Here is a 21,321-nt window from a genome sequence, read left to right as displayed (position 1 = left end):
AAAAGAGGGTTTATGATAGGCTGCGGGCCTAAAGCTCGGAGAGGCTACTTCTCATGAAAAATAAATTTAGTGATCCGACCACGGGACCGGAAGTGGAGCCCTAACTTTGATTGGAAAAGTCGAAAAAATTGCATCAAGAATGTGGCCGCCTTGATGGGTCGGCTGGCTGACCCATTGCGAAAGCTGCGCTACCTGGCAGATATCGAGAAGCTCCAACGAGTCCCTTAAATCCCCTTGATCCAGATGAATATTGAGGTCTCCGAGAATTAAATAGTGGGAAAACCGCAGCGCCCGCAATGAGACAGCCTCATTGCATGCCTGAAGGAAAGATTTAGCCACGCCTGGAGGGCGGTAGATCAAAGACCCGCCCAGCGTGAAATGAGCTGAGAAACGAATACTAAAATCCAGGGCTTCGCAACCGCCCCAATTACCAAGCTCACTTTTACCAAGCTCCCACTTTTCCATACAAATAATAGCCACCCCACCTCCTTTCCCCACAGTGCGATATAATCTGCAAATTTTATAACCCACAGGGATTGCCATAGTCACTATAGGGTCAGAGGAGCTATCCAGCCAAGTCTCAGTGATAAATAGAAGGTCCAAAGAGTTGTCCTCCAATAAATAAAACCCCTCCGAGCGGTGTTTCTTCAATGAGCGCACGTTTAACAATGCGGCTGAAATAGAGGGGTCTCTACACGCCGGAATAGGATCCAAACGGAGATGAAACCCACAAACCCCGCACACATAGTTTTGCATCCCCCCTAGGTTGGGGTAGCTCAACTTATCGCAGCAGGCTCTCCGCAAACCTTTAAGAGACTCACTTGAGAAGCAGCGACGGGCAACACCCAACAATTGCGGAGCAGCATAACTGGCCCCGGCCGCCGACGAGACGCTGATGGGCGCAGACGGGCTTGCCTTAGGCGCGCTCGCTGCGCTCGTCCGCTGCGCGAACGTGCTGCGTGCATTCAAATAGCTCCGGTGGCCAGAGAACTAGAGCGCGCCCGCCAAAACAAAATGGCGCCTCTCACTGGCTCACCGGAAGTGAGGCAAAAACGGAGATGCAGTCAGATTAAGATTGCCCCCAACATCATGAATGAAAAACAGAGCATGTGCGAAAAACGCTAAAAATGAAATGTTTAAAAGAGATGCCCACACCTCTAAAAGCGATCCCCCAATTCATGAACAAAGCAGAAAATGTGCAAAAACGCTCCAAATGATTCAATTTAAAATAGATCCCCACACTTTTTTAAAAAGATCCCCGCACAGTAAAGCACAAATTAGCAGCAAGGGAGAGCAGCGTTACGATAAAGAACAGGTCAAAAAGATTGCCAGACCTAAGCTCACTGTGCCACTCAGGGGCTCCTCGGTGTCCTCCACGAGTTCCCCAGTGCATCTGACGGTCCAGCTGTGCAGGTCCGGGCTCACTGTGCCACTCAGGGGCTCCTCAGTGTCCTCCACGTGTTCCCCAGTGCATCTGATGGTCCAACTGTGCAGGACCGGGCTCACTGTGCCACTCAGGGGCTCCTCGGTGTCCTCCACGTGTTCCCCAGTGCATCGGACGGTCCAGCTGTGCAGGACCGGGGTGCCACTCAGGGGCTCCTCGGTGTCCTCCACGTGTTCCCCAGTGCATCTGACGGTCCAGCTGTGCAGGACCGGGCTCACTGTGCCACTCAGGGGCTCCTCAGTGTCCACGTGTTCCCCAGTGCATCTGACGGTCCAGCTGTGCAGGACCGTGCTCACTGTGCCACTCAAGGGCTCCTCAGTGTCCTCCACCTGTTCCCCAGTGCATCTGACGGTCCAGCTGTGCAGGACCAGGCTCACTGTGCCACTCAAGGGCTCCTCAGTGTCCTCCACCTGTTCCCCAGTGCATCTGACGGTCCAGCTGTGCAGGACCGGGCTCACTTTGCCACTCAGGGGCTCCTCAGTGTCCTCCACGTGTTCCCCAGTGCATCTGACGGTCCAGCTGTGCAGGACTGGGCTCACTGTGCTACTCAGGAGCTCCTCGGTGTCCTCCACGTGTTCCCCAGTGCATCTGACGGTCCAGCTGTGCAGGACCAGGCTCACTGTGCCACTCAAGGGCTCCTCTGTGTCCTCCACGTGTTCCCCAATGCATCTGACGGTCCAGCTGTGCAGGACCGGGCTCACTGTGCCACTCAGGGGCTCCTCGGTGTCCTCCATGTGTTCCTCAGTGCATCTGACAGTCAAGCTGTGCAGGACCGGGCTCACTGTGCCACTCAAGGGCTCCTCAGTGTCCTCCACGTGTTCCCCAGTGCATCTGACGGTCCAGCTGTGCAGGACCGGGCTCACTGTGCCACTCAAGGGCTCCTCAGTGTCCTCCACGTGTTCCCCAGGGCATCTGACGGTCCAGCTGTGCAGGACCAGGCTCACTGTGCCACTCAGGGGCTCCTCGGTGTCCTCCACGTGTTCCCCAGTGCATCTGACGGTCCAGCTGTGCAGGACCGGGCTCACTTTGCCACTCAAGGGCTCCTCAGTGTCCTCCACGTGTTCCCCAGTGCATCTGACGGTCCAGCTGTGCAGGACCGGGCTCACTGTGCCACTCAAGGGCTCCTCAGTGTCCTCCACGTGTTCCCCAGTGCATCTGACAGTCCAGCTGTGCAGGACCGGGCTCACTGTGCCACTCACGGGCTCCTCAGTGTCCTCCACGTGTTCCCCAGTGCATCTGACGGTCCAGCTGTGCAGGACCAGGCTCACTGTGCCACTCGGGGGCTCCTCGGTGTCCTCCACGTGTTCCCCAGTGCATCTGACGGTCCAGCTGTGCAGGTCCGGGCTCACTGTGCCACTCAGGGGCTCCTCAGTGTCCTCCACGTGTTCCCCAGTGCATCTGACGGTCCAGCTGTGCAGGACCGGGCTCACTGTGCTACTCAAGGGCTCCTCAGTGTCCTCCACGTGTTCCCCAGGGCATCTGACGGTCCAGCTGTGCAGGACCAGGCTCACTGTGCCACTCAGGGGCTCCTCAGTGTCCTCCACGTGTTCCCCAGTGAAGCACCTCACTAGTAGGTTTGGGTCCACAAAGAGCCCCTTCCCTGCTTCGGGACCCTTCAGGGGTATAGCGCCGGTCGCGCCTCGACCCCCTCGGGTCCCGGGCACAAACCACAGCTGCGCCCCGTGGATGAGTCCTCACTGGCCAAATCCGACAGGGAGAGTCCTGCATGTCTGTCCGTTCAGGCCGCAGCTCAGGCGATGCGCGGTGCCCCGTGCTCGGCGGGCTTTGCGGCGCTAGACTTCAGGTGCCTCTGGAATACAGCCGGAGCAAGGAGCCCTCCAGGAGCGCCAGATCGGGCCACAAACCCCGCGGCAAGCCTGGCCCTTTACATAGAGGCCAACCCCCTCTGCACTCGGGGGGGGGGGGGGGGGCAGCCCGCCACTGGCAGAGGCGGGCATCCTTGGGATGGCCGGGGTGAACCCATGAGCCCCCGGCACCCCTCGAGAGGCCCGAGCTCCTCTCCCCATCGCAAGGGGTCGTGGCAGGAGGTACCTCGTTCCTGCGGCGGGCCCCACAGCTCAGGAGTGCCTCCGGTGCTAGTAAAAAGGGGGTCAGGGCTGCCATGGGGGTGCTAATAGGCCCGGCTGAGACCCCCTGCCATCTGTTCCAGGTTCAGCATCAGTAAGGCACAGACTCTGGGTTCTGCATCAGCACATGTCGTTCTTCATGGAGTATATATGAATTTGAATATAGGGGGTATATATCAACACAGTATGGAGTTGCATCAAGTTTGTGAATTAAGCTGGGAGTGAAAAATCATGCTGATGGGACTTTTATGAATTTTTGTATTTTAGATACCCCTGACGAAGGGTACAATCCCGAAATGCATTGTTTAAAAAAATAAACATCGTGACATGTGGAAAAGCGAAACTCTCCTATACTACCGTGAAAGCCGGGAAAGGCAATTTGAATATGTAAAACAAATTGAAGAATTGTGAAAAGCAATGGATTAAAAAAGGAAAACCAGAAGATTAAATTGTGGTTAAGAATTTTGATTCATTCATATGTGGACGTGGCTGTGCAGCTTGCTTGGGGACCAGATGAGGTCCGGTGAGAAAGTGCCCTCTTTCTTGCATGGTTGCTCCCACTTTTTGCTGAATTGCTGATGTGTTTTGACTGAGTGTGCCCTGGGCTCCTGCCAGTCAGGTGCCCAAGGCCTGTGTTCCTTCCCTAAAACTGCATTGAGGCCTAAACCCAATTGGCATCTCTGGCCATATGTCAGCCCCTGGTAAATGGTACCACAGGTACCAAGGGCACTGTGACCAGAGAAGGCCCCTAAGGGCTGCAGCACTTATTGTGCCACCCTTAGAGGCCCTGTACCCTGACACTCACACCCTGCCTTTGCAGACTGTGTTATGGTGCAGAACAAAGTGAAGAGTCGACATGGCACACATCCCTGTGTGCCATGCCCACAACCCACTGCCCTGGCATACATCAGTCACCCCTCCAACTGGGTACACTATGCCAGTGGTGAGGGTACAGGTGCATGAGCCCTGTACCTCTACAGTGCCCAAATCCATTCCTGGGCCCTGTAAGGGCAGTGCTGCCAACAAGAGTATATGGTGCTGGGAGTTTGTCGTTACGAACTCCCTAGCACCATAATGGCTACACTGAAGACTGAGAAGTTTGGTATCAAACTTCTCAGCACATTAAACCCACACTGATGCCAGTGTGGGATTTAATGTAAAATGCACCACAGAGGGCATCTTAGAGATGCCCCCTGAAACTCGACCAACTTCTATTGTCCTGACTGAGTGGCTGCTTAGGCTGCCACTACGGGGCATGTTTCTGGACCCCTGGGTCGAGAGCCTGCTGCTCTCAGGGGCCTGAAACAATGCACATCCTGGAACGAGGTGCCAAGCCTCCTCCTCCTTTCAGCAACTGGTCCCCACTGGTTCTGCTCCCCACTTTGGGCGCAAGAACCTGCGGGAAAAACAAGTGAGGAAGAGAGGTGTGCCCACCTCTGCCAACCCCACCCCTCAGGTGGGGGAGGCGAGGTGAAGCACAACCTCGAGTCCCCGCCATCTTGAGGATGGGGGGACCCAACCAACCAGTGACAGGCTCCTGCCCCCCTCCCACTGGAGGATGACACAATAGGGGGTGTACCCACCCCAGGGGAGGGAACCATTGGTCCTTGCCCTCTACCTACCTGTAACGCCCCTAAATCTAGTATTTAGGGGCACCCTGAACCTTGCTTCCTCAGATCCAGAAACGGCAAGAAAGAAGATAAGAAGAAGGACCAAAAAAACGTGCAGAGCTAACAAGAGGACGATGCCCACTGACTTGGCCCCAGCCCTACCGGCCTGTCTTCCCCTTGAACCTACTCCTGCGAAATCCCGGTGTGTCCTGCAGCCAGGAACCTCAAAAACCCCGGAGGACCTGCCTGCCTTCACTTCCAATGACTGCTTCTCCCGTGAACACCGGATTTGTTCAACTGCAACCTCTGGCTCCGGGCAGATACAGCAAATCTAGCCCACTCTGCACCTGCCGAACCCGGCCCGAGCTCGAGTGGAAAAACACCACGAGTAGGTCCCCTCGGAGATTGTGACCCAAGATCCGGAGATCCCAGACCAGCCTCAAAACCCCAGCCCACACCTGTAGCCTCAATCCAGAGGATCCCCTCTACTGTGACCAAGAGAGGGTAAGACATTCAGACGCTAAAAGGCACCGCTGCACCCGACACCCCACGGCCTTGTGTGCAACAACCAACGGTGCCTAGTCAACCCAAGACATCCCAACTTACCCCTCGAAGTGGTGGTCGCACCCAGAACATCTCCGTCCCCGAGCCTGCAGTGTTTCTTTCGACCGGAGTGTCTCTATAGCAAACAAGGCGCCTGACGCTAAAACAGCACTCTGCACCCGGCCGCCCCAGTGATGCTGAGGGTGCCCCCTTTGTGCTGACCTGCAAGCCCAATTGCCCTGAGCTAAACCCTAGGAGCTTTGCTCCCACAGCCGTGTGGCCTGCTTGCTAGCAGCCACCAACCGGAGACCCCCTATCCTCCATAGGATAACATTGAGCCTCAACCCTCTGGACGTGGCTGCCCTAGTGCCGCTGAGAGTGTAACAAGAGTGCATCAATGACCCTGGGGGACCCCTGAGTCTAACCCCAGAACCTTAACTCCCACAGTCGAAAACTTACCTGTGAACCGATAACCTGTTTTTCCTCCATAGGATAACATTGAGCCTCAACACTCTGGACGCGGCTGCCCTAGTGCCGCTGAGAGTGTATCAAGATTGCTTCACTGACCCTGGGGGACCCCTGAGTCTAACCCCAGAACCTTAACTCCCACAGTCGATAACTTACCTTTGAACCGGTAACCTGTTTTTCCTCCATAGGATAACATTGACAATTTTTCTCCCAAAAAGTTTCTAAGTGTGGAATTAATTGAAATCTAAAAATATTCTTTAAAAATTGCACGAATAACCAACTTGTATTTACCTACCTGTTTGCAGGAAATGTCCCAGTGCTGAATCCAGGCATCCAGCACTGAGTTAGAAAAGTAACGTAAAAAGTAACTTACCTGTAATTTACTGAAAAAGCCTATTCATTTCAATGTACTGTATTTGCTAAGAGTTGCAACTTACTGCATCCCCTGTAAATCAAACAAAGTACAATTCCTATTGCATTTTCAAACTGTTCTACATCCAGTAACTTATTACTGAAAAATATTTAATGCTTACCTGTACCAGGCCTGCTTGGTTCTAAAAATAAAACAGTATATATTTATACAAAAACAATTGGCCTAGAGTTCAGTTCTTGAGTGTATGAATTCATTTGCTGACTGAGTGTGAACATCAAATGCTCAACACTGTCCTCTGATACTGCCTTACTGCTCGACCACGCTACCACAAATGGAGAGTAAGGTTCTATCTAAATTTAACCTCTGCCTACCTCTGGGGTCACCTGGACTCCCGGCCGTCATGAGTCACAATGGGCGTGTGCGGACGACAGCCGGGAGACGTCATGACCACGCCCGCGATTGGAATGCCCAGCACTGCGGAGCACTGCGGTGGAATTTGCGCCGCAGCGAAGAGGTTAAACACACTATACCTCAATTTGGTGTAGTATATATAGAGCCAGTTCTCTACTGATTTCCCCCCCTTTTTTTTTTTCTTTCTGACACCCTGCCATCTTAGCCACGCCCACACACAATGCTTTTTAATATGAACACGTGTAGCTAAAAGTCGTGACTCACTTTCCTAAATATGTTGTCTATGGCATGCAGGTATACACACACATTAAACATGTCTGAATGACCAACTTTCACCTGTGTATCTAGTGAGCGATAAATGCCCCCTGCAGAATAAGCTGTGGTAGGGACGGTGTCCGGGCAAGCAAAGAAGTAGTAAAATAAGGAGGCAAAGTGAAGAGAACACCTGCAAGAGCCAGACCTAGCAAGGAAGGCAGGTGCAGGGGTGCCTGGAGGAGGGAATAAAAAAGTTAAAGATAGGCAAAGAAACACTAGTCTTCACTTCCTTGTCTGCCTTTTAGAGCTGCACAGTCATTTAATCAACATTTCACAAGTCCTAAACAGATGTCTACAGTACGCACATTAACCCCCAATGTAATTTACTAGGACGGAACCTCATGCAGGAGCATTCACCCCGAGAGCTACATTGTTCAGAGTGTAGAAGAAATAACAGTAGACAATATCGCTGCTTAAAATCCGGGAGCCCCAGAGTGAACTATTTATGGGAGTGACCAAAGAATATGAGGGGCTCAGAGCCAACATCACGAAGGACGTGGTTTTGGAACTCCCGACCTCAGAAGCTCATACCTCTCCGGCGGCCACTCGAGGGGCCTGGGCTGCGGTCTCCAAGTCTTATTGGCTCTCCAGATCGTGGGCTGAGAGCTCCCACTTCCTTTTTCCTCCAAAAAAGGGGGAAAAACACACAATACCAGGCCTCGGCTATTAAACAAGGGCGAGGCGCATGTTTTGAAAATAAAGGAGTGGGCCGCCATTGGCTGCTTGCTCAGATGAAAAGAAAGGCACACTGCTGCTATTTTAAAGCGTGCCGTGCTGCTAAAAACATACTTAATAAATGAGAAGGTTTAAGTCTGGTGAGCCACGAATTTTGAAAATCTCATGCACGGCCACCATTGCTAATAAAAAAATAATGCGCTGGGTAAAAAAATTGTTGCAAAAATAGTGAGACGAGCCACGCACAACAAAAGAAAAGTAGCGCAGCCGCCATTGTTAATGTCCAAGCATGGCTGCGCTGCAAAAAAAAAAAATCATTACGGTGCAGAGAGCGTCTTGTGCCTGCAACAGCAGGTAGGAGAAAGTCATGTGAGAACAAAGTGATCACAGACTGTAAATAAAGCTTACTGAGTAACCACACATGTAAGAGTCTTTATGGGAGGTTACCACATGAGAAAGAGAGGTACTAAGGAGGGACTACTAAGCCTATTAACCAATCGAAAACCACTATTTACAAAGGACACTAACAGGAGCCAATTGAAAACCTGGGCGGAAAATGGGCTGAGCTTCCAGTCCATACCTAAATACAGCATGTCTCGAAGAGACAGCGAAAGCGCTGCCTAGGCGCGTCCTAAAAACAGGGGAATCGCTCTCCACAGTTGTCGCACCTAGCTCAAACCATAAGGCGCATAGCAATGAGTCACATTAATCTCCTAGTGGAACATGTACCAGGGACAAGCAATCAAATTGCAGACCTTCTCAGCAGAACGCAGCAACAAGTCTACAAATGGAAACTCCACCCAAGAGTCCTCCTACCATATGTTTGTTTCACACCACCAGCATCTAAAAGTAAACCCATTAGATGCTCGGGTACAAACAATTATTTGTTATGTTACATCTTCAAACCTCAGGTTCAGCCTGCACTTCTATATGACTACAACGTCCTGCCATAGCAGCCTATCTACAAAAATAGACAACATATATCTTTTTTCTAAATACCAGTCATTAAAGCATTTATGAAAGGACTCAAAATAGAGTAATTCCCTCTACACTTCCACCAGTGCTGATCTGGAATCTCAACATTGTACTAACATGGCTCATGAGCCCTCCATTTGAGCCACTACATTCCTGCCAACTCCAGCACATATCTTGGAAAATAGCTTTTTAATTGCCGTCCCTTCACTCAGACGTGTCTGTGACCTCCAGGCACTAACCTTACAAGAACCGTTCTTCCAACTCCACTGAGACAAGGTAGTGCTCAGAACAAACCTCAAGTTTCTTCCCAAAGTAGTCTCTCCTTTTCATATTAATCAGTCAATAGAATGACCTGTCTTCTTTTTGCAACCTGATTCTGTTGCAGAGCTCTTCATACTCTGGATGTTAAGAGCATTATTGTATCATATCGACAGAATAAAAGCGTTCAGAAAACTAAGCAATTGGAAGCCCAATATAAAAAATGTTTTATTTCCAGGTGGGAAGACGTACCTCTCTGTCTTTTGATGTAGGCGTGCCTCTGTCTTTTGATGTAGGTGTGCTTCTCTCTGTTACGATGAAGGCGTGCTTCTCTGTCTTCCGATGTAGGCGTGCTTCTCTGTCTTCCGATGAAGGTGTGCGTCTCTGTCTTCCGATGAAGGCGTTCATCTCTCTTTTGATGTAGGCGTGCCTCTCTGTCTTTTGATGTAGGCGTGCCTCTCTGTCTTTTGATGTAGGCGTGCCTCTCTGTCTTTTGATGTAAGCGTGCCTCTGTCTTTTGATGTAGGCGTGTTTCACTGTCTTTTTATGTAGGCATGCTTTTTGATGTAGGCGTGCTTCTCGGTCTTTTGATGTAGGCATGCTTCTCTGCTTTTAATGTTGGGGTGCTTCTCTGTCTTTTGATGTAAGCGTGCTTCTCTGTCTTTTGATGTAAGCGTGCTTCTCTGTCTTTTGATGTAAGCGTGCTACTGTCTTTTGATGTAAGCGTGCTTCTCTGTCTCTTGATGTAGGCGTGCTTCTCTGTCTTTTGATGTAGGCGTGCTTCTCTGCTTTTAATGTTGGGGTGCTTCTCTGCTTTTGATGTCGGAGTGCTTCTCTGTCTTTTGATGTAGGCGTGCTTCTGTCTTCCGATGAAGGCGTGCTTCTCTGTCTTTTGATGTAAGCGTGCTACTGTCTTTTGATGTAAGCATGCTACTGTCTTTTGATGTAGGCATGCTTCTCTGTCTTTTGATGTAGGCGTGCTTCTCTGTCTTTTGATGTAGGCGTGCTTCTCTGTCTTTCGATGAAGGCGTGCTTCTCTGTCTTTCGATGAAGGCGTGCTTCTCTGTCTTTCGATGAAGGCGTGCTTCTCTGTCTTTCGATGAAGGCGTGCTTCTCTGTCTTTCGATGTAGGCGTGCTTCTCTCTCTTTTGATGTAGGTGTGCTTCTCTGTCTTTTGATGTAGGCGTGCCTCCCTGTGTGCTGCTGGAGGCATGTCTCCCTGTCTTCTGATGGAGGCATGTCTCCCTGTCTTCTGATGGAGGCATGTCTCCCTGTCTTCTGATGGAGGCATGTCTCCCTGTCTTCTGATGGAGGCATGTCTCCCTGTCTTCTGATGGAGGCGTGTCTCCCCGTGTGCTGATGGAGGCGTGCTTCTCTGTCTTTTGATGTAGGCGTGCTTCTCTGTCTTTTGATGTAGGCGTGCTTCTCTGTCTTTTGATGTAGGCGTGCCTCCCTGTGTGCTGCTGGAGGCGTGTCTCCCTGTCTTCTGATGGAGGCGTGTCTCCCTGTCTTCTGATGGAGGCGTGTCTCCCTGTCTTCTGATGGAGGCGTGTCTCTGTCTTCTGATGGAGGCGTGTCTCCCTGTGCGCTGATGGAGGCGTGTCTCCCTGTGCGCTGATGGAGGCGTGTCTCCCTGTGCGCTGATGGAGGCGTGTCTCCCTGTGCGCTGATGGAGGCGTGCCTCCCCGTGCGCTGGTGGAGGCGCGCCTCCCCGTGCGCTGGTGGAGGCGCGCCTCCCCGTGCGCTGGTGGAGGCGCGCCTCCCCGTGCGCTGGTGGAGGCGCGCCTCCCCGTGCGCTGGTGGAGGCGCGCCTCCCCGTGCGCTGGTGGAGGCGCGCCTCCCCGTGCGCTGGTGGAGGCGCGCCTCCCCGTGCGCTGGTGGAGGCGCGCCTCCCCGTGCGCTGGTGGAGGCGCGCCTCCCCGTGCGCTGGTGGAGGCGCGCCTCCCCGCGCGCTGGTGGAGGCGCGCCTCCCCGCGCGCTGGTGGAGGCGCGCCTCCCCGCGCGCTGATGGAAAAGCACCTCCCCGCGTGCTGATGGAGGAGCGCCTCCCTGTCTCCTGATGACGGCATGTCTCCTTGTATTTTGATGCAGGTGCACCTGCCTGTCTTCTGATGAAGGCGTGCCGCCCTGTCTCCTGATGAAGGAAGGCCTCTCTGTTTGCTGATGCAGGCGGCGTACACGAGCTAACGTCGCAGAAGGACCAACCAGGAGCCACATGGAGTGTATCCAGCTCAGACATCCCAACCAGATATTCCCTCGAGGCCGCTGGAGAAGCTTTGTGGCGCGGCTGGTGGTAGTGCCTCCTGGTAAGTGTTTCAGCTGTTAATTTCTTTCATGATTGAGGTGTGCCCAGCTGCTTTGTACTGGCTAGAAAATGTTGACCTAGATGATATTTACAGGCTAGAAAAGGTGCGCTCAGTTGCTTTTCACTGGATAGAAAAGGTGCACCTAGCTTCTTTTTACAGGCTACAAAGGGTGTGCCTAGCTGCTTTTACTGGCTAGAAAATGTGCGCCTAGCTGCTTTTACAGGCTAGAAAAGGTGCACCTTGCTGCTTTTTACTGGATTGAACAGGTGCACCAAGCTATTTTTTACTGGATAGAAGAAGTGCTCTTAGCTGCTTTTACTAGATTGAGCTGGTGCGCCTAGCTGCTTTTTACTGGATAGAGCAGGTGCGCCTAGCTGCTTTTTACTAGATAGAGCAGGTGCGCCTAGCTACTTTTTACTGCATAGAACAGGAGCGCCTAGCTGCTTTTTACTGGCTAGAAAAGGTGCACCTAGCTGCTTTTTACTGACGAAAAGGTGCACCTAGTTGCTTTTTACTGAATAGAAAAGGTGCACCTAGCTGCTTTTTACTGACGAAAAGGTGCACCTAGTTGTTTTTTACTGAATAGAAAAGGTGTACCTAGCTGCTTTTTACTGGCTTGAAAAGGTGCACCTAGCTGCTTTTTACTGACGAAAAGGGGCACCTAGCTGCTTTTTACTGACGAAAAGGAGCACCTAGCTGGTTTTTACTGATGAAAAGGAGCACCTAGCTGCTTTTTACTGACGAAAAGGTGCACCTAGCTGCTTTTTACTGATGAAAAGGTGCACCTAGTTGCTTTTTACTGATGAAAAGGTGCACCAAGCTGATTTTTTGTACTAGCGTAGGGTTGGTATGGTTCCCATGCCTTGCTAGAGTTCTATTTTAATAAAACCAGGGCCACTGGAATTATGCGGCAGGAGAGGGCCAAATTATGTCGCAGGGTTAAGTAAATTATGTGGCAAGAAAAGGCAAATTATGCAGCATAATGCTGAACATTTTGTAGTAGTATTACTTCATTATTTCTGCATTTTTTAAACTTTTTAAACCCTGTCAGGGCATTGGTTGCACCTCAGTACTAGTTTGATACCTAAATATAGCAATAAGCAACAGAAAGGTGGGCAGTCCAGATTTGCAAAGGGCATTGCTCTGCACGGCAACACGTGTCGCTGTATTTTTAGTAACTTTTTTAACTGTTTAAGCTAGAAACAAAATTCTGTTATTGTTTAAATCTGCATATTTAGTGACAGGAGATGGATCATGTGGCAAATGTGGGAAACCTATAATTATGCAAAAATCACTGCAGCTGCACAATCACATAATTCCAATTGCCCTGAATATAAATCAAGGGTGGCATGGGAACTATACCAACCCAATGTTCGGAATCCATCCTTTCCTGAAATCTGTCACCTAACCCCAAATACAATGAAGGGTCCCCCTAATGTCCAATGCTCGCGGTCTGTGTGCTTTTGACTTCGCCTCAGGCGAGCGGCTTTACTCCGGTGCTGTCGGCGTATCGAGAAGGAAATGAGGGCAGGAACAAGAAGAGATCCCAGTCACGTAAAAGTGAAATGATATTGTGAGGGCTGGCAGCGAGACCTCTGTAACAGCAGCATTTTGGCGTAACTGTCTATTATTTTTATTTTTTTAAAACGCACTTTATTGAGTTTTTATGCAAACATCCACGAAGTCACTCACAATATTCAACAGCATAATCCCTGAGAAGTAATCAACAACCACCCACCAATGACACAGTGCATAATACAAGGATGTACAAGTCGTTCCAGAGCTGTGCGCCAAATAAACCAAAAATCTCCCAACTAAAACCTATCGCTAACCACCATGAAAAATTAAAAGTCCCTCCCCCTCCCGCAGTCCCCACCAGCAACGCAGATATCCGTGTCTGTCCTCATGCATCCCATACGTCGAGGAATAACTATGTGTCAAGCTGTGTGACGATCCCTTCTTGTTCCGGGGCTATCTCCCCATCCAAAGCCTGCTCCTCGCTATCATCCTGCGGCTCATAATCTCGTAGTGCCTGCACTAGTGCCTCCCATGCAGCTGCCGCCTCTAGTGCCTTATCGTTACGCCTGCGCGCCATCTGATAGCGCAGTGCACCCTCGCTGGAGGCCCATTTGAGGAATTCACCCTTCCACCTTTTACTGGTGGGACCCACTGTCGCTTTCCAGCGTTTCGTAATTTCTTGCTTTGCCAATATAAGTCCCATATCTATGAACTTGCTCGTAATCTTATTCTTGGGCGTGTGTGGGAACCAGTGCAGTACACTAACGGCCATATAAAACCCCAATCGCCTCTCTGTCACCTCATTCAGAGTATCCCCCACCTCCTTCCAGTAAAGACCCATCGCTGGGCAAGACCACAACATATGCTCCAGTTCCACCCCCACCCTCGTGCATCTGGGACATGCCGCCTCTTGGACCTTAAAGTATTTCTGTATTTTGCTAGGCGTCAAATACGCTCTGTGGAGGACATAGAAGTGGATGAGCTGAAACCGTGCATTCCTCGTGCTCTTCCAGGCCCGTCGCATGATCTGAGCCCAGGCCGCCTCAGGGATATCTTTACCTAGATCAGTTTCCCATTTCCCCTTCAAGTCTGCCAGAGGCGGCAAGTTCTCAAGGAGCATTCTAGAGTAGAGACACGTGACCGCTTTGAAGGTCCCTGCCGCCATCATGGTGTACTGGCAGGCCATCGACACCTTTGGCTCCATCAGCCCCTCCCTCCAATGTGCCTGTATCGCTCGGGTCAGTGCTGCGTGCAACAAGAAGCTCCCCCTCGGCAAATCAAATTTCTCCTGGAGAGCGTGGAATGGTAGCAGAATCCCGTCTTCATATAGATCCCCCACCACCTGCAGTCCCGCGTCTTCCCAGAGCTGTAATGGCGACCAATCTCCGCCGTGCGGTAAGGCCGTCAGCATCCCTATCGGTATCTCCGGCGCATACGGATGTAACACTCCCGCCCTGCGTTGGGACCGATTCCAGCAGAGTTTGAAAGTCATCTCCTCTGTGAGGAGGTCCCTAGGCTCCAGTTTCTGCTGCAAGGCGATGTAGGAAAGGACATGGAGCGGCGTTCTCCCCCCCCCCCATCCCCCTCCCTCCCAGCTTCCGGACCTCGGAATACCCGCGCTACGTTTTGGGTGTAGATCTGCAACTGAGCTGCTATGTAGTATAACTCAAAGTCCGGGACCGCCAGTCCGCCTTCTGCCTTGGGTCGCATAAGCGTCGTCAGCGCTACTCTATGCCTACCCGCGCCCCATAGAAAAGATACCACCATCGATTTCAATAATCGAAATGTGGAGCCGGGGATCCACACCGGCAGCGTCCTAAAATAGTAGAGTAATCGAGGCAGAGCCACCATTTTCAAAAGGGATATGCGGCCTGTCACTGACCACGGAAGGGTGGCCCAAAAGGCCATACTCCCTCGCAGCGCTCTCACACTACGGCCCACATTCCCTTCCAGCGTGTCCGCCATCGTGTGATAGATGTGGACGCCTAGGTAGCTCAGGCAGGTAGGTTCCCATCGCACCTCACGAGTCGTGTCCGGTCTAGGTTCTCCTCGCCTCACCGGGAACAGACCGGTCTTAGCCCAATTAACTCTCAGGCCCAAAACATCTCCAAAAACGGAGAGTAAACTCTCCGCTCCTGCCAGTGCCCCATCGGCGTCTTCGAGAAATAATAATAAGTCATCTGCATAAAGTGAGATATGGTGGCGTCCGTCCCTGCCAGCCAGCCCTCCGTAGTGTTGGCGTGTCCGAAACTTAACCGCGAGGGGCTCTACCGCCAAAGCGAACAATAGTGGGGAGAGCGGGCAGCCCTGCCTCGTCCCCCGCTCCACTGGGTACAACGGTGAGATCAAGGAGCCCGCTCTCACTCTAGCCACAGCCGAAGTGTATAGCACTGATGTCCATTGTAAGAAGCCCTCTCCCAAGCGAAACTGTCGCAATACCTTATACAAATACCCCCACTCCAAGCTATCAAAAGCTTTTTCAATGTCCACTGAGAGTATCAATTGGCGTAACTGTCTATGTCAATGCTTTGCACTAATAAGCTGAAAGGCCAGATGTGCAGGATTGTGGCTGTGAGAGTCCCAAAGGAGAGGGACCCTACAGCAAATAAAGAAAACCTTTGCGGGCCAACATTCAAAGTCAAAACCATACAGGTTCATTTAGACAGTCAGTCAAAATTACTTTATTCGGTTCATAACAAAAACCATAAAAGCATATAAATATGAAAAACATACAATATAAATAACATTGACAATAAACACTACAATTGAGTTAAAAAGGCATACAAGACACTTGGTTTCAATTCATGAGTTACCCAAATAATTATTATATCCAAGAAATTTTCTTCCTTAATCTCATTGAGATTGCTAAAAAATTGGCAATATTAAAAATCTCCCACGTAGATCCCAGCAATTGTAAATATAAAAGGGCAGGTTTAACCTGCCTAAAACCTTTCTCCTTAATAAGGGGGATAATAAATTGTTTGCGAATAGGAGACAGGTGTTTACAAAAGAAGATAAAGTGCACTGTGTCTTTGAGGGAAAATCCGTCACAAGAACAGATTCCCAAGTCCCTCTCCCTAGACCACCCTGGGGAATCGGTGAGCAAAAGATGGAATTTGTTCAGTCTAAACTTGGTCAGTAAAAAACGATGGTTCATGTTGTTAACAGTGACCAAGTAGGGTTCAATACTGTTGGAAGTAATTACCAACTGATGGGCCCTGACTGAAGGTTTAAGTAGCTCCTTATCTTCTCTTTCTAAAATTATCCACTGTTTATATTCAGCTTTCACCCATTTTAGGTCCCCCTTAGTTAAGTTGCCAGGTAGATCGAATAATTCTGGATGACCTAATTCTCTGGATAAGTTCTTAATATAATTTATCCAAGGAATGGAGCTGCCATACTCAAGAGATAAACAATCCTTTAAAATCACATGATTTAATTCCAAATCGGGGTTTAACCAAATTGTAATCCATTTTAACAATGGAGCTAGAGCAATACGGTCCACTAAATAATCTATCCCGCATTCCTGATGAACAATAAAAACAGGGGTTGACTGAGGTAAACATAAGATGGATTTTAAAAATTTATCTTCAACTATTTGAAGAATTTTAACATCTTTAATTCCCCATAAATCAGCCCCATACATTGCTATAGATAGGCATTTAGCAACATAAATGTTCAAAATGGCCTGTATGGGCTTCACCCCCAATTTGCGGGCAAAGTCCAAGACAGCTAAAGTGGACCTAACAAATACATTACGCTTAGCTGCCAATTGCGGAGACCAATTGAACTTATCATCAAAGATAACCCCCAAATAGGGAAATCTACTAACGCGGGATAAAACATGCCCTTCGCAGTACAAGGTCTTAACTTTTTTTGCTTTACAACCCATAATCATGACATGTGATTTAGAAAAATTCACACTAAGATCGAGTGCTTTCATAAAATTTGCAAATGAGTCCAGCAAACGTTGCAAACCCACAGGTGTACGTGCTAACAAGGCGGCATCATCGGCATATAATAGTGCCGGAATAGAAAATTTGCCATCTCTTGGAATGTCCTTGCACGACCTAGTTAAAACAGCACCTAAATCATTGATGTATAAAGTAAAAAGCAGGGGGGCTAAAATACAGCCCTGTCTAACACCATTCGAAATTCCAATCCTACCGATACAATTACCCAGGCGATCGTATCTGACGGTGGCGGAGAGGTCCCTATGTAAATCAGCCAGGAAAAATACAATATTTTCATCAATGCCGCACTGAAGGAGCAAATCCCACAGCTTTGACCGGTTCACTCGGTCGAATGCCGAGGACAGGTCCATAAAGGCAAGATATAACTTCCCTTTTTTGGCAATAGTGTATTTGCCTATTAATAAGTATAGGTTCAGACTTTGGTCTATAGTACCTCGACCTGCTCTGAACCCATATTGTAAACAAGAAAGGGTCTCGTTAACCTCCAACCACGCTGTTAGTTTCCCCAAAACTACACGCCCTAGGACTTTGACTGCAGAATCAATAAGGGAGATAGGGGGCGGTAACAGCTGGGGTCCCCCCTGCAACCTTTTTTAAAAATGGGTATAATCACGGATTCGGACCAGGTGTCCGGGATGCCTGAAACACAAACCCTATTAAAAACATTCATTAAAACCACAGACCAAGTCTCAAGGTCAGATTTATAAAGGTCAACCGGAACACCGTCCGGGCCCGGGGCCTTATTACTTGTCATCTTTTCAATGGCCTCGACTACCTCGGTCTTAGTAACCGATAAAGTATATTGGTTTGCAATAGGGGACAACGGGGTCAACGCCCCGTTTCTTACCCCTTCATAGACTGACTTAAAATGGGTACACCGCAAGTCTTCCCCTATGCCACAATCTAATTGGCCATTACAAGCGTCGCGAAAATAGGGTTTATTCACCACAGACCAGAACTTTGCACTATTTCTAAGAACATCCACGGAAGCTAATTCCACCCATGCATCCTCTCTAATCTTTTGCTTTCTCGTTTTCAAGGCTTTGTCATATTCTTTCCTAAGCATAGCAATAATCGGCCTATTGATAGGTTTGCAGCATAGTTCAGCCTTCTGTTAGCCAAAGAGCAATTTCTATCAAACCAACCTAAATCAATATTATCATTACCCTTGGCAGGGCAACTAAGGTCTGCAGAGATTTGGGAACAAATTGCCGAGTAAGCCTCTTGTACTTCCTTATTACCGGCATCCAAATCCAAACAAGTATTTATCTCAGGACCCACCTTCCTTTTTAGATTAGAATGAAAGTCCTCCGGAATTATTTTGTTCCATCTAATCCTGCGATTCTGATCAGAGGGGCGGATATTAGATTTGTCCGTCCTGCCCAAAGTTTTAGTAGGGATGATAAAAGTTTCCGAAATGCTAAGGACCACAGGGTTATGGTCACTGAAATGTGACCAAATCGCCTTGTAACCGTGAATCAGATCACCAAGTGCAAAGCTAATAAAAATGTAATCAATGACAGAATGTTTGCCATTCCCTTTAAAAGTAGGAATTTCCTCAGACGTCAAAGAAGGGAGTATAAGACCAAAATCTGCTAAGATTGACTCAAGACAGTCTCCCTGAGCAGAATGCTCAAAATGAGCATCACCTTGTGTATTTTGAAAATAAGATCCTTGACATTGTTAGGACTTTCCCCCAAACATCGTCCACTTTAGAAATCACTGAGAACACAGAGAGCAAGAAAAGTATAACTACTCTGGAAATATTCTCTCACGTACCGCTGGAAGATTCTTTAAAGGCCATTCTTGCCTGTAAATCGGGCTCTCCTTTTGATCCCTGCCCCTCATCAGTCCTACATACCCTAGCTACAGTAATGAATCCCATTATCAACGGGATCATTAATTCATCCCTAGCCACAGCGGATGTTCCAAATGACTGGAAACTTGCTGCTCTTAAGCCTCTTCAAAAAAAGGCACTAGCCGACCCGACCACCCTCTCCAATTTATGGCCAATATCCCTGCTCCCTGCTCTATCCAAAATGACTGAGAAGTTCGTGAATTACCAGCTCACGAGTTTCTTGGAAGAAAATAATATTCTGCATTCTAATCAGTCAGGGTTTCGATCTAATCATTCCACCGAATCTGCCCTGCTGTTTACAGCAGAGACCCTTCGGATGGCCTTGGACCAGGGTAAGAAAGCTGTATTAATCCTACTTGACCTGTCGGCAGCCTTTGATACGGTTTCTCATAACATCCTTCTGAACCGTCTGGCTGCCGCAGGAGTAGGTGGGGTGGTTCTGGCTTGGCTAAAAAAATTTCTCACAAACAGACGACAAGTTACAGTGCTTGGTGATTTTCAATCGGAGGCCAGACCCCTTAGCTCTGGAGTTCCCCAGGGATCAAGCTTGAGTCCACTGCTTTTTAACTTGTATATGGTCCCTCTGATGAAACTAATTACAAGCTTCCAGATTAGTAGTATCTCGTACGCTGATGATACTCAGCTTATTTTAGTACTAGATGGTGACCATTTAGATAGTGAGGACAATCTCAGACAGTGCCTAGCTGCCACTTTTCATTGGATGGCGGACAATCACCTCAAATGCAACGCTGGCAAAACAGAAATTATTCCCTTTGGTAAACAAAATCTGTTTTCTCCAACAACTTGCTGGCCCGAGGATACTGAGGCTCCCCCTATGACCATCACCTCTGCTCGGAATTTGGGCATCATGTTCGATTGCCAGTTATCCTTCAAACAACAAGCGCTGACTGTAGCGGGCTCATGCTTCTGTATAATAAAATCTTTAAGGAAGTTTTTTGACCTCCTGCCCCTGCCAGCTAGGAAGACAGTCGCAGTTGCCCTGATTACCTCCAGGCTGGACTATTGTAACAGTTTATACGCTGGAGCCAACAAAACAGTACTACGTAAACTACAAATAGTCCAGCATGCTGCGGCTCGTTTAGTACTACGCTGGCCTCGCAAATCATCCGCATCAGCGGCAATACGCTTCATTGGCTCCCTATTGGTAAAAGAATTCTTTTTAAGATCCTTTTACTCACTTTTAGGGCCTTCCATCAGCAGACAAATTTCACGCAGGTCCTAAGTATCTGTGTAATGGCTTTAGACGCTACCATCCGGCACGCTGTCTGAGATCTTCAGGACTGAATCTGCTCACTATCCCTAAATTCAGGCTAGCCACCAAGGGTGGCAAATCTCTTTTTGTCTTGGGCGCTAAAGCCTGGAATAATCTTCCTTCTTTCATCCGATCCCTGTCTCAGGAGACCCAGTTTAGAAAGGCTCTGAAGACTTGGATTTTTTCTCTTACTGATGCAGCTTGCTTAGCAATGGTGTAGTCTTTGGTGCCTGCGTGAAATTTGTCTGCCTCCCCCAACCATTCCATCTGGTTGACTTAGCGCCAAGATACTCCTTGGAGTGGTAGCCGCGCGGTATAAATTCACCTTTACATTACATTACATTGTGCAGACGAACCTAGAGGATCAAAAGACAGACAATTGTCTGGACAGCCGTGGATATTAAAATCACCCAAAATTATAATAAAACAGTCATTTTGGTTAGCGTCCTTGTAAGCCGCCAAAAAGCGTGTTAAAGCTAAGAGATGATCAGTTGTGGTGACTCTTTCAAAGGAATTGTAAAAATTTACGATTAAAAGAACACCTCCCTCTAACAGGGAAATTTGTACAGCCAAACTGTTCCGTGAACCTGTGTCTGTTTGGGTCTGTTGACCCGATATACTAGCGGAGATTAAGGTAGCCAGCCCACCCTTTGCCCTCCCCGCATTTGAAGGTACGGCTGGAACAAAAAAACTCCTGTACCCATCAGGTTCATTCAAAATTAGGAGTTATTACAGAAGGCAAACGTAGTTAGTTAAATTCAAATCTGCATTTACAACTCCTAGAAATAAAAACAATTGTGAAAGGTCATAATATAAGGAAATTAGCCATAAATAGATGAATAGTTCAATAATGACCTAGCGTAAATCTACTCAAGTCAAAGTTGAAAACATGTAGCCTGCCCCCAAGAAAAGGGGTTCATTAGCACACAATCTAACTTGGGAACTGCTCAGTTCAAATGTAAAGGGGAGTCTAATTATAAAGTTAGATAACAGTCCGATATGCGCTCGCTATAAGTTTTAGAAAGGTCTTAAAGCTTAAATCACGCGGAATGGAACCAAAGGTCTGGCACTCACCCCGTTTCAGAGCACACTGCACACAGTGTGAAGGGTTCCATAGGGCTGCACTAACAAGGATACATGACCTGAACCCATCATCATTGCAGAAATTGTGCTACGTAAGATAAGGTTTTTTAAAAAACAACTAAATCATGAATAAATGTTACATGCTCTTTA

General features: G+C 48.9%; 1 protein-coding gene across 4 annotated transcripts in view; it reads left to right on the top strand.

Annotated features, from left to right (window-relative positions):
- LOC146863590 (uncharacterized) overlaps positions 1-21,321 on the top strand; it is a 298,140-nt gene that overhangs the window by 63,802 nt on the left and 213,017 nt on the right. For all 4 annotated transcript variants that reach the window (XM_085627591.1, XM_085627586.1, XM_085627589.1 and 1 more), the window contains one exon: positions 11,251-11,465. In XM_085627591.1, the coding sequence (XP_085483717.1) occupies positions 11,375-11,465 (91 nt within the window). In that variant the 5' untranslated portion in view covers positions 11,251-11,374. The remainder of the gene's footprint in view (positions 1-11,250; positions 11,466-21,321) is intronic.

This window comes from Triturus cristatus, chromosome 2_1 (genome assembly GCF_964204655.1).
Source record: "Triturus cristatus chromosome 2_1, aTriCri1.1, whole genome shotgun sequence".
Classification (NCBI taxonomy): Eukaryota; Metazoa; Chordata; class Amphibia; order Caudata; family Salamandridae; genus Triturus; species Triturus cristatus.
Note: the sequence above shows the minus strand (reverse complement) of the source record. Positions and strands in the feature narration are given on the sequence as shown.